This window comes from Myotis daubentonii, chromosome 2 (genome assembly GCF_963259705.1).
Source record: "Myotis daubentonii chromosome 2, mMyoDau2.1, whole genome shotgun sequence".
Taxonomy (NCBI): domain Eukaryota; kingdom Metazoa; phylum Chordata; class Mammalia; order Chiroptera; family Vespertilionidae; genus Myotis; species Myotis daubentonii.
In genome coordinates, this window is record NC_081841.1 from 98,470,506 (window position 1) to 98,484,207 (window position 13,702).

Genomic DNA, 13,702 nt, shown 5'->3' on the forward strand with positions numbered 1-13,702 from the left:
CAGCAGGAAGGAGTCCATAGCTGAGAGAATTATGTAACACGCCCAGCTCTCTTAGCTAGAGGCCCACCATGGTCCTTAGGGGCTGAGAAACTGTCTGAACCCCACAGTTATATTTATAAATAATCTTTTCAATACAGACCTTACAGGGCAACTGCCCGATAAGACTTAGAAAAGAAAGGTATGTGGAACCCTGTCTTAATTGCTACCCAAAGGGTTTCTCTTGAGGTTTATTAATTTTAGATGATAAAGTTTACAGACTTCCTATTTTGGTTTTTCAGTTCTGAAGTTTTAGCAAATACCTGAACCAGGTTTTTTGTTATCCTTAAACTTACCCTTGACTTTTAACTTTTGTACCACCCACAAAATATGTATCAACTCATTTTCTTTAGTGCATCTATTCTTTAAAAGCATTTTCCATGCTTGTAGGTATGGTGGAGATTGAACCCCCTATGTCCTGCAGCATAAGCATGTCCACACTATTTAAATAGCTTCCACTCCTGTGAGGTTTCCTTACTGGGAACCAAGTAAGGTATAATAACTAAATCTCCTCATAGAGCAGAAGGGAGCTGGACTTCAGAAATGGACCTGGTTTGAGTTCTGGCTCCCAACCAGTAGTGGGATAACTTAAGGGGAACAGTATACTTTATTGGAAAAGCGTAACTCTTTCAGCAGGTTGCTTTGAGGACTAAAAGGAGAAGTACCATGCAAAGCACACTACAGGTTCTCAATATATATTCCTTTTCTCCTGTCCAAAAAGGTTGAGAGATAAGTTAGCCTTGACTGATGAAAGTGGTTTATTCATCTTTTCCAGAGACACTGCAGATATATTAAGTATGCCTAGTTCAGGATGAGGACACTAGGCTCAGGATCTTTAACTTTCAAATATTACATTCCCAACCTTTTGTCAAGCTTGTATTTAACCTTTAAAGTAAAAACCAAACAAAACAGAGAAGCATAAAACCCTTCCAGTTACAGTTGGTAGGATTATTTGGGGTATTACAATGAAGACTGTGAGCACAGAGCCTAGGACTTAGGAGGTGCCCACATTTTTATTGACAATCTGTACAGCCATGCAGTCTTTTGGAAAAAGAAAAACAGTCGAAGAACCTACAGTTTATGTGACCTTCATGTATAGTAGTGTCAAATGCTAAATTAGAAAACTGACCCTAACTCAAAATCCCTACTTCTGACTAGGGTTCACACTCCCCTGGCACCCCCCGGCAGGCAGTAAGTACTGTAACCTAAAAGGGGAGAGAGCCACACCTTCCCCAAAGAAAAGGAAGATGGATTTAGTGTCAGGCTCAATTAGACCCAATTATGAAGGCTCTTCAAAAAGGAACAATGCAGCTTTTGTGATATGCTCAAGCAGAAGGCTTGGGCATTGTACAAAGCAATCTTATCCGAGAGAAACCGGGTTCTAGCTCTCTTCCTGGAAAGAGGTGCTTATCCAGGAAAGTTTTATACCACTCTTATCAGCTGTTGCTGGGATCGGTACTTTTTAAAAAAATTTTTCAGAAACAACTATGAAAGATCTATGTGAACCAGAAATATAAATTACTTCGCTGTTTGAGCAGCATTTATACTCTTCCATCTCCAAAGCTCAACCACAGAATGTCAGATTATTTAGTTATTGTCTATCAAAGGGAACGCTTTGCTAAAATTGTTGGTTTTCATTTATCTGCCCCTAAATACAGTCTTAAGAACCCTCACCCTCAGCGTTGGAAGTGCTTAAAATGCAAATGTGCAAGAACTCCTGGCCAACCTCCCCATCCCCCAGCAAAGTGCTCAAATACAGCCAGGCCTGGAGGAGAATGTTAAAAAGAGGGGTGGAACTGCCCTCCTCCTCTCCCTAGGACCCTCACTCACACTGAGAGATTCAGTATGCATGACTGAGCCAGCGAGCAAGGAAGCAGGGACAGCCCTCTTTTAACTTTTCTGAACAATGGCTTCAGTTCCCTTCAGCCTTCACCATTTCACATCCTCCCCACACCCACTCAAAGTGTAAAGAAACCCATCTTTCTTCCCCACTTCCATATCTCACGACCTGTTTTTTGAACATCACCCCTAGATGTAATTTCCACCCAAAGAAAAATTGGCTACTCTGAGGAAACTGTGACTCTTACAAATCTGGTTTTTAAAAAAGTTTCATTTTGTTCAGTTTCTGTAAATTTCCATTTTGTTGACAGTTGAAAACCAAATTATATAAATCTCCAATCTCACCATATTTCTAAAAACAAAACATTTAGATGTCAGTAGTAAACCTTATACAGATACATTTTTAACCATGAGCTTACTCATAGCACATAGGACACACCGAAGTCTATGTCTTATTTCCTTTTACTTGAAAGCACACAAACAGCACCTCTGACTTTGGCATGTACCCAAACACACTGCCTTCAAAATAATTCACAGATACAAGGGGTTTTTTTTTGTGTTTTTTTTTTCAAAAACATACTTCATATTTCCTCTTTTATTATATAAATATCAGTTTAACCTTTTACTGTAAGAATATAAACGTTTTAAGAGGATCTTTGTTATTATTTATACAAATTCACAAACAGTACAATTAATTGATAAAGGTCTCTGGGTTTCTTTTAACTCCATGGTCTCGAATGTTGCTGTGGAGGATTCTAAAAAAAACAAAAAAATCCAACAAAAATATACATCCTACTGAAAAGCGATCTTTTTTAAAGCCACAAGTTCCAACCCCCACCAAAATAAAGTCATCTACTCCTCCGTTTAGAAACAGAATTTTTAAAACCCATAAACTCCCATTTTATTAACAGAACAGAGATAAGACATGAATTTCAGTCTCCTCCCCTTCACATTACAGCCCCAGGGCTCTGCAGGCCAACTCTGCTCCTCTGCTTCCAACAGGAAGCCTCACTGTATGACCTTTTTTTGTGAGGAAACTTGGAAGAGGGTGAGGGTAGGGCAGAATTTGCATATATAATAATTTTCAAGACAATCTGCATCTCAAACAAACGAAACAGTCCAAACTCTCATTTCTCCCACACATTTGTGCTATAAATTAAGTCAAGATATAGGAACGTCGTTGGGCTCTCAAATCCCAATGGACAAAGAGAAAAATAATTATAGCCAAAATGTGGAAGTGGGACCTACTGGATGGATGGGGTGGGGAAGAAGCCAAAACAAAATAGACACAAACGCAATGGGCATCTTTCCAGTCTAGGCACAAAAATGTTTTAGTCTCAAAATATCTCTCTTGTAGAATTCCAGGGCTTCAGAGAAAAAAGTAAACTAAAACGAGGTAGCCAGACATATATATATATATAAAATTTATATATATATAATATATAGAATATATTCAGCAGAAAAAAGGACCATGATTTCAAATCTCTTAAAAAAAGAAAAAAAAGGACAATAAAAAAATGAAATGAGCATGAATAGCAGAGTACTGTAAAAAGAGAAATGATGAGAAGAGACTGGGATTAGCTACAAAGTGGAACAAGGGTGAAAAGGCCGTTGTAGTTGGGTTTGATTTCATACATTTCAACATAAAAACCAGATCACAGTATTCAAATGAAAGCTTAAGTGAAGGCAGACATTTTCTTCAACTCCCCAGGGTCAAAGGACTAGTTACTCCCCACCCCCACCCCCATTTTGAAATGCAACGCAGTGGGGATACAGTAGCTCAATCGGCCCCTCCATTCCCCAGTAGAGAGAAGTGGATAGGTAAGTGGCTGAGTCCCTCTCTTCATCCTCAGGGAAAAAAAGAGGGGAGTACGGTAGGGGTAACAGAGGAACCCCCAAAAGCAATGAATGGGCATGTAAGCGGCAGGGATGCTGGAGGAGGGAGGAGAAAATGAGCCTGAGGCTTCGTGTCACTGTCCCATCGCATCCACTGCAATGATCTACGAAAAAGTGTGCATGTGGAGTTGAGAGTGCAGGGAGGGTGGTGGTGACAGGATGATGAAGAGGGCGGGACAAGGGGAGTTGATGCTGCCACCCTCACCTGACCTTCTCACTGTCCGTCATCTGCCAGAGTCCCAGGTTGAGTACCTTGAGGCAGGGCAGCTGTGTGATGCGCTCCAGGCCGCGCTTGGTGATTCGGGTACAGCCATACAGGTCTATGCCAGTGAGCTGGCTCAGGTGCTCAGCAATCAGCTCCAGGCCCTTGTCGGTGATGCGCACACACTGCCCTATGTTGAGCGTGCGCAGCCCGTGCATCTGCCGCACCATGCGGTTGATGCCATCATCGCTGATATGGCAGGAGCAGAGGGAGAGAGACTTGAGGCCGTCCAGCCCCTGCGCTATGTAAGCCAGGCTCTGGTCCCCCACCTTGTCACAGAAGGACACATCCAGTCCCGAGAGGCGCAGGCTGCCCATGGCCAGATGCATGATGCCCGTGTCACTGATGTTGTCGCAGGAGCGCAGGTTAAGGCTGCGAAGGCTGCCCATGTGCGACAGGTGCAGGAGGCCTGCGTCGGAGATTCCCCCGCAGAAGCTGAGGTTGAGGAGCCTCAAGCCCGTCAGACCCCGGGAGATGTGCTTTAGAGAGAGATCGGTGAGCTTCTGGCAGTCCTGCAGCGTGAGCTGCTCCAGGCCCAGGCAGCCCTCCGCCGCGCTGCGCGTCATGCCGGCCAGGTGCCCGATGCCCACATCCGAGAGGTGGCGGCAGCTGCGAAGATTAAGGCTCTTGAGGCGCTGCAGGCCCCAGGCGATGAGCAGCAGGCCGGTGTTGGTGATGTTGCTGCAGCCCCCCAGCTCCAGCACCTCCAGGCCCTTGAGGTACTGGGCGATGCGGCCCAGGCTGCTGTCGGTGATCTGCTTGCAGAGGCTCAGGTTCAGGGCGCGCAGGGAGCTGATCTCCTGCACAAACGCGTGGCCCAGTCCGTTGTCGGTGAGGTTGTAGCAGCCACTCAGGTTGAGGCTCTCGATGTTGGCCATGCCCTGGATCACGTAGCTGAGGCTGCGGCGGAGGCTCAGGATCTGCACCCGGCGGATGCCCCGGGCCTGCAGGCTGGGGAACAGCGACGGGTTGGCCCGGCGCAGGTGCAGCTTGGCCTCCACCCCCCGCCACACCGACTTGTGGTAGGCGGCGTCCCGCCAGGCCGTGCACACCTGCGCCGCGCGCCCCTTGTCCCGGACGTCCAGGTAGCCGAAGATCATGGCCAGCAGCTCGGGGAACAAGCACGAGATGTGGGTCTCCATCTTCCTCCTCCCCCCTCCGCGGAGCCGGGGGGAGGAGGCGACGAGAGCGGTTCGCCCCGACCGCCGCCGCCGCCGCCTGGGGCCCAACGGACGGCCCCTCCCCGCCTTCCGGCTCCGGCCTCCGCCGCCGCTCCTCCTCCTGGTCCGTCCGTCCTTCCTTCCTTCCTGTCGGCTTCGCCTCCCTTCCCTTCCCTCCCCCCGCCCCGGGCTCCGCTCGGTCCTCACATCCCGGGCGGGGAAGGCGCCCTCACTCACTCCCGAGCCGGCCGGGCCGCCGCGCCGCCGCCTGGGGTCTACCCACGCCGCGCCGGGGCCACGCCGCTCCGCCCGCGCCGCCTCCGCTCCCACGCCCCCTGCCGCATCCTCCGCCTCCTGCCACGGCCACTGCCACTGCCGTCGCCGCCGCCGCTCCGCGCCGGCGGCCGCGCAGGGCCCGGCGGCTGCGCGCTGGGGCTCCGGGCGCCGGGGAGGCTTCCTGCTGCCTTTGTCTCTCGTCCGCTTTTCAAAGCTCCCAGCCCGGGCCGCCCGCACTCCGCCGCCCAGGCGGGGGGACCAGGAGGCCACTCCGGGCCACCGGGCGCACGTTCCTCCCCCCCGCCGCCCGCGGGCAGTTGGGAGCTGCCGGCCCGGCAAGGAGGACGCGGCGGCCGGGCGGCCGGAGCGCGGCTCGGCGCAGACCCGGGCGAGCAGGCGGGCCGCGCGGTGGTAGCGCCCGGGACGGACCTCGGCGGCACCGCTGGGCGCTGGGCCTCCTCCCCCGCCTCCCCCGCGCGCCGCGCAGTGGTACGGCCTGCGCTGCCGGAACTGTCGGAGCCGTTACCCTGGAAACCGAGTTCTGCCGCTGGTCGCGGCCCGAGTGTTAACCCCGTCGGCACCGCCCGAGAGCGGCTGTCGCCAGAGCCCTTCCCCACCCACCTCGTCGCCGCCCCGCGGCCGCTATGGAGCCGGGCGCTCTCGGGGCCACGCCCCGACCCTGCGCCTTCTCTTTTCTTAGCTGGCGACGTCCGCACGGTCTTGCCCAGAGTTTACCCCCGACAATGCCTGGCCCTACTTTACACCCTCTCCCTTCATTATCCCGGCAGGACACTCCTCCCAGTAGTGCTGCTCAATATTCAGCACCCCGACTTTTCCTCCCTTTTTTTTAATTTTTTTTTTTTACTGTCCCTAATGCCCCTTAACACCTCTCTGTTATCACACTCTCAGTTCTACCCAATGGGGTAGTTCACGGTTCCTTTCTTTCTAGTCTTTGCCCTAAATTATGGAGAAACTCAGCTGTATTTATTCATACCTTAGCTCAACACCGGCCCTCTCCAGTCCTCATTCTAAGCTTATTTACTGCCGCTTCCTTGCGCCGCTGTGAGAGAGTCCCTTCTGCTTTACACAGCAAACTTCCCTGCACTTCTGCTCCCGCTGCTGAGCTGTGAACTGTCGGAGAGCCACCGATGCCCAGGCACATGCTCGGCTGGCTTTGTACTCAGAAGGCAGCAGCCTTGTTTTATGAGCTTTTCTTTCTCATCGGCCTCTTAAACTGTATATAAACCGTATGGCCCAATTATGCTGACAGTCAATATATTTGTATGTGCTAACACAGATTTACTTCTTTATAAACTAGAGCGACTATTGGGCTTGGTTAAGGTGCTCCAGCAAATGTCTGTTGGTTTATAAACTGTGTTTTGTGGAACCAGGACAATGCTCGATTCTAAAATGTGGCTCCTGGGTCTTAAATGCCCACACAGAGGATAGGATTTCAGAGATTCGTGTTAAGTACCCCCAAACCAAGAATTTTCGAATCAGAGAAAATGATCCTCTATATATTTTTTTATGAATTTATGGATTCAATATACAAGACAACCCGATTTCGTTATCAAAAAGGAAAATGGTTTATGGATTCTTTGAGGACCTGAACAAAATTTTGAATGTGTTCTGTACTCAGCATATAAGATTTATAACTTTTAAAACATATATATATATATATATATATATATACATATATATATATGTATTCTTTTTTCTTTCTCTTTTACTGATTTCAGAGAGGAAGAGGGAGGGAAAGACAGATAGAAACATCAATGATGAGGGAGAATATTGATCGGCTGCCTCCTGCACGCCCCCCCACTGGGAATCGAGACCGCAACCCGGGCATGTGCCCTTGATCAGAATTGAACCCAGGACCCTTCAGTCTGCAGGCAGACGCTCTATCCACTGAGCCAAACCGGCTAGGGCAGATTGATAACTTTTTAAAAATATATATATTTTACTAATTTTTTACAGAGAGGAAGGGAGAGGGAGAAAGAATTAGAAACATCAATGAGAGAGAAACATCGATCAGCTGCCTCCTGCACACTCCCCACCAGAGTTGTGTCCACAACCAAGGTACATGCTCTTGACCGGAATCGAACCTGGGACCCTTGAGTCCGCAGGCCGACACTGTCCACTGAGCCAAACCAGCTAGGGCAGATTGATAACTTTTTTTAAAATATATTTTATTGATTTTTTACATAGAGGAAGGGAGAGAGACAGACAAACAGTCAGAAACATCGATGAGAGAGAAACATCGATCAGCTGCCTCCTGCACATCTCCCACTGGGGATATGCCCGCAACCCAGGTACATGCCCTTGACCGGAATCGAACCTGGGACCCTTCAGTCCGCAGGCCGACGCTCTATCCACTGAGCCAAACCGGTTTCGGCCAGATTGATAACTTTGACCACTTCTCTTTTGCCCAAGAAACCAGTACTAGACCAGGCACATACAGAATCACTAATAGGCATAGGACATTTTAGACCCCCACCCACCTCCCTCCCTGAATCAGGAAATGCAGAAGTGAACATTCTCACAAGTTTGCTACCTCACCCACATTACACATGGTGTGAGGCCATAGGTTTTTTTTCTTTAAATAACTTTTCTGAAACAATAGACTGTAATGTTAGTCATTCAGATTATTCCAGATGTGCTGTGTCATAAGTGTCACAATTCTGGGCTATACCTGGGCAAATACTCTTTTCCTAGAGTGTATCTAGGCTTATTGTCTCAATCACTTCTGCCTAAAACTTTTACCTTGAACTCTACGTGAAAGTCACTTTTGTTGTTGTGTATATGTAGCTATGTTTGTGTTTATGTCAAGGTCTTAATCCAAAACACCTTAATCCTACTGAACACAAAACAAAGCGGTAGACTACCAGGGGGTTCTGGTGGGGCCAGTGGCACTGGCCTAAAGAGAAGTTTAGCGGTTTTCCTTCACTAGAATGGCTCTTATTCTCAAGTCTAAAGAGTCATTTAGAGGCCCCTGGAAGCACTTTCAAAAGAAGTTGGCCACCCGGTCCTAGATGTAGAGTTGAACTCTAGAACTGTATTAATACAGAGCCTTTTATTTAAGGCATTCAAGCATATATTACAAGGATTTTCAGCAATATGGTTATTTTCACATTTAATAAATAGGAAAACAAACATCAGGAAGCATCTAAGAAAATGAACGTTAGTGAGGAAAAAGAACTGTGGCATCAAATGAGTCCTGTGTTTTTTGGAGACCTGGTGACTTTATTGAGGAAATGACTCTTCTTTCTGGGCCTTAGTCCTGCTGTCGCCTCCACCCTGGGAATATGCATTGTTCCTCGGACTTAGTCCTGCTGTCGCCTCCACCCTGGGAATATGCATTGTTCCTAATGCTGGCTGGAGATTAGGAATGTTTTCCTATGCAGTAGCTTCTTGGGGGCTTTGGCTTAGGCTCAGATTTGAGGCACAAAAACAGACGGTATTATGGTCCTGAGACTGATGGTCTGGAAAAGATATACACCAATGTAGAAAGTCCTGGGGATAGCTGTGAATATTTTAAGGACAGGTTGAGATTTTTGTATATGATTCAACAACTTGCAACCAGAATAAAATTCTTCTCTGAATGAGCTACAGACTTCTGTTTAGAAGCAGAAAGGACAGCACTGTGTAGGAAGCAATCCAAAATTTTACCAAGAATTTCAAAGAAGCTAGATTTTCAGATAGGGTGTGTTTTTCGCCTGGTAGAGGCCTGGGAAAATTGAGAGGCTAACCCAAATATCATGATTCCTTAAGGATGTATACTTCCTCATTCAGAGAGGGACAATCTGGCAGAAAAGCTCAAAAGAGATCTGTAACTTTTTAAACTCCTCACTCAAAAATATGTATAGTTGACCTTTAAATATCTCGGGTTTGAACTGTGTGGATTCTCATATATTCGGATTTTTTTTTTCCAATAAATATACAGTTGGCCTTCGGAATCCCTGGGTTTTGCATCAGAGTATTCAACCAACCACAGATCAAAAACAGTATTTTCAGTCTGCAGTTGGGAATATATGATGTCAACTGTGTGCATTGTTCTATACCAGTGGTCGGCAAACCCCGGCTCGCGAGCCACATGCGGCTCTTTGGCCCCTTGAGTGTGGCTCCTCCACAAAATACCACATGCGGGCGCGCACGTACAGTGCAATTGAAACTTCGTGGCCCATGCGCAGAAGTCGGTTTTCCGGCCTGGGCGAGTCTATTTTGAAGAAGTGGCGTTAGAAGAAGTGGGGGGTGTCGGTGGGGCGATGGGAGACCGGCGCAGGCGGGCCTAGGGATACATAGCGCCGGGGAGGCGCGCATGATTCATGCCCGAGTTGAGTGAGCCAGTCAGTCAGCAGTCTCATTGTGCAGTGGTTAGGGCTAGTTGCGTCCACAAATCGCGCGCAGGTGACAAAAGTAAAGTTTATTAAGTTAATTTTAGGGAACGTTGTGGAGTGAAAGAAGATGTAGTGTGGAGGACTGAGAAAGGTATGTTGAGATGGTTTGGACATATAGAGTGGATGAACGAAAGGAGATAGACGAAACAAGTATACAAGATGAGAGTGGATGGGAGAGGTAGAAGGGGTTGACCTCAGTGAATGTACCTCAATCAGATTGAGGACGTTTTTTAGCAAAGGCCAGCTTAGGAGTACCCTAATTAAGTTAATAACAATGTAACTACCTGTATAGTTTAAGTTTAAAAAATGTGGCTCTCAAAAGAAATTTCAATCGTCGTACTGTTGATATTTGGCTCTGTTGACTAATGAGTTTGCCGACCACTGTTCTATATTATCTATACTAATATGCTAATTAGACTGGTCATCTTCCAGACATCCTTCCTGATGTCCTTCCGGACAAAGCCACAGTGGCAGGGGCTGCGGCAGAGGTGGTTAGGGGCGATCAGGCTGGCAGGAGAGCAGTTAGGGGGATCAGGCCGACAGGGAAGAGCAGTCAGTGGTGATCAGGCTGGCAGGGGAGAGCAGTTAGGAGGATCAGGCTGGCAGGCAGATACGGTTAGGGGTGATCAGGCAGGCAGGGGTCCTGGATTGGAGAGGGTGCAGGTCGGGCTGAGAGGACTCCCCCCCCCCCACCCCCCCCCGCCCCGGCCATGCATGAATTTCATGTACCAGGCCTCTGGTTTTATATAAGGGACTTGAACATCTTCAGATTTGGGGAACCGTGAGGGTTCTGGAACCCATCCCCACCCCCTCCCCTGTGGATACTGAGGGACTATAGTCAGGTTTGGGGGGAGTCAAAAGTTATAAGTGGATTTTCTACTACGTGTAAGATGGCTCCTAACTCCGCATTGTTTAAGGGTAAATTGTATATCCAAGAATAGTGGCCCAGAGTCTACCTGGTGGGTGTTGGATCCTAGGAATTAAAATTTGTGTGTTTTGTATTAACTCTAAAGTATACATGATACAGTGTCTGCTATATAGTAGATACTCTGTAAATGTTCAACTGAAATGAATGAGAACAATAATACTAACATAATACCTTTATGAAAGACTTCATACTTATCAAAACTTCTCCAGGAGTTCTGGAGTTTATGAAATGGTTCCTTTCCAACTTCAAGATTTCTTTAGAGCAAAATTCTCTGTATTCTTAGTATTTCTAAACAGGAGAGTATCTTGGGGCATCTCTTTTCTTTTTTAAATTTTATTGACTAGAGAAAGATAAAAGAAGGGGGAGAGAGAGGAAGAGAGAGAGAGAGAGAGAAACATAGGTTTGTTGTTCCACTTATTTATACATTGATTGGTTGATTCTTGACCAAGGATTGCTTAATGTGCCCTGACCAGGGATTGAACCCATAACCTTGGCATATCAGGATGACTCCCTAACCAAATAAGCTATCTAACCAGGTCAGGCATCTTTTGATTAGAAAATATTAAAGATAAGAGAGGTGAGGACTTGATCCACTGACTGCATATCCTATATAATAAAAGAGAAACATGTAAATTGACCATCCCTTCTCTACACTCACCAGCCAATCAGGGTGAATATGCATATTAACCCGACAAAGATGGTGGGCGGAGAGCAGAAGCGGGAGAGCCGGCAGCTTGGGGGCACGTGGCTCCCTTGGTTGACAGGCAGAGAGCAAAGCAGAAGAGCTGGAGGCTTGGGGGGGGCTGTGGCTCCCTCAGTTGCTCCTAGCACGGGGAGCACCAGAAATTCTGGGAATAGTAGTTCTGATGGAAGCCTCAGGACCGGAAGCGGAAGCCCAGAGCGCGGGGAGCATCAGGAATGCTGGGAATCGTAGTTCTGGTGGCAGACGGAGCTCCTAGACCAGCGGTTCTCAACCTGTGGGTCCCGACCCCTTTGGGGGTCGAACGACCCTTTCACAGGGGTTGCCTAAGACCATCAGAAAACACATATATAATTACATATTGTTTTTGTGATTAATTGTTATGTTTTAATTATGTTCAATTTGTAACAATGAAATTGGGGGTCACCACAACATGAGGAACTGTATTAAAGGGTTGCAGCATTAGGAAGCTTGAGAACCACTGTCCTAGACACTAGAACAAAGTGAGCCTGGAGCAAGTTACTGTGGCAGTGGGGGATGAAGGGAAAGCAAAGATGAGAGACATAAGTAAAATCAGAGTGTCTAGGAAAAATTAAAGGGAAGATATCCTAAAACTTCCAGGAAATCTCCACCAATGAAGCAAAGAAAAAAAAAAGCCTCTATTATTCTGTGAGCAACAAACCAAACTGGATTGGGGGTCTCAGACAATTTGTTCATATGATCACAAAGATAGACAGAAACTCCCTGATTGGAGAGGGCTCCCCTGAGGGCTCCCACATTGGAGAGGGTGCAGGTTGGGCTGAGGTATCCCCCCGCCCATGCACGAATGTTTGTGCACCGGGCCCCTAGAAGAAGATAGAAGCAGCAACAAAACCCTCCAATAACCTAATTTAGAAACGGGCAAAGGACTTGAATAGACGTTTCTTCAAAGAACATATAGAAATGTCCAACAAGCAAATGAAAAGATGCTTGACATCAGTAATTGCAAGGAAAATGCAAAGCAAAACCACAATAAGATATAACTTCACACCCATTAGGATGGCTACTATTAATAAAAGAGAAAATAACACGGATTGATGAGACTATAGAGAAATGGGAACATTGGTGAACTATAGGTAGGAATGTAAAATGGTACAGCCACTGTGGAAAACAGTGTGGCAGCTCCTCAAAAAATGAGAACTACAGATGATCTAGCAATCCCACTTCTGGGTATATACCCAAGATAAATGAAAGCAGAATCTTGAAGAGCTATTTGTACACCATGTTCATAGAAGTACTACTCACAATGCCCAAAAGGTGGAAGCAACTCAAATGTCCACTGATGGATGAACAGATAAACAAATGTGGAATATACAGGGGTGGGCAAAAATAGGTTTACAGTTATAGAGTATACAAAACAGAGTTTATTCTTGTATTATTATTTATTTATTATTTGTATTTGTCATTATTATTATTTTGTATCCTTGATGCTGGTAATTTAACCTACTTTTGCCCATCCTGTACAGTGGTGTATTACTTATCCTTTAAAAGGAAGGAACTCCTGTCACACGCTACAGCAGGAATGGACCTTGAGGAAATTATGTTAAGTGAAATAATCCAGTCACAAAAAGACAAATACTTTATGATTCCACTTATATGAGGTGCCTAGAGTAGTTAATCTCATAGAAACAGAAAGTGGAATGGTGGCCTCTCAGGGGCTGAGGGAGAAAATGGGGAGTTGCTATTTATTTGGTATAGAGTTTCAGTTTTGCAAGATGAGAAAGTTTTGGTGATCTGCTGCCAATATATTTAACACTATGGAATTGTACACTTAAAAATGGTTGAGCCTTGGGCAGTGTGGCTCAGTTGGTTGGAGCATTGTCCCATACACCAAAATGTCTAGATACAATTCCTGGTCAGGGCACATACCCAGGTTGCAGGTTCGATCCCCAGTTGGCGCAAATAGGGGAGGCAACTGATCATTTTTTCTTTCTCACATCAATGTTTCTCCCTCTCTCTTTAAAGTCAATGAAAACATATCCTCAGGTGAGGATTTAAAAAAAAAAAATAGTTGGTTGGCCTGGTCAGCTTGGCTCAGTGGTTGAACATTGACCTATGAGCCAGGCAGTCACGGTTCGATTCCCTCTTAGAGCACATGATGGGGTTGTGAGCTCGATTCTCAATGAGGGGCATTCAGGAGACAGCTGATCAATGATTCTCATCATTGAT

At 46.7% G+C, this 13,702-nt stretch overlaps 2 protein-coding genes across 3 annotated transcripts in view; one reads left to right on the plus strand and one right to left on the minus strand.

The window, feature by feature from the left end:
* Positions 1–13,702, plus strand: part of WNT5B (Wnt family member 5B) — a 142,379-nt gene that overhangs the window by 53,903 nt on the left and 74,774 nt on the right. The gene's annotated exons all lie outside the window — the stretch shown is intronic.
* Positions 777–5,865, minus strand: FBXL14 (F-box and leucine rich repeat protein 14). 2 transcript variants are annotated; one of them, XM_059683958.1, is made up of 2 exons: positions 4,024–5,865; positions 777–2,630 (listed from the first exon to the last, which is right to left on the minus strand). In XM_059683958.1, exons 1-2 carry the CDS (start codon positions 5,173–5,175, stop codon positions 2,595–2,597), a joined length of 1,188 nt encoding a protein of 395 aa, XP_059539941.1. In that variant the 5' UTR covers positions 5,176–5,865; the 3' UTR covers positions 777–2,594. The 2 variants fall into 2 exon arrangements, with proteins under 2 accessions (XP_059539941.1, XP_059539942.1); XM_059683959.1 differs by having other exon boundaries at positions 3,977–5,865.

Excerpts from the sequence above, each read along its gene's own strand:
- FBXL14 (XM_059683959.1), bottom strand. The coding sequence starts at position 5,175 with ATGGAGACCCACATCTCGTGCTTGTTCCCCGAGCTGCTGGCCATGATC. Across the intron at positions 2,631-3,976 it reads ACGGACAGTGAGAAGGTCAG|AATCCTCCACAGCAACATTC; the intron begins GTGAGGGTGGCA and ends TGTTTTTTTTAG.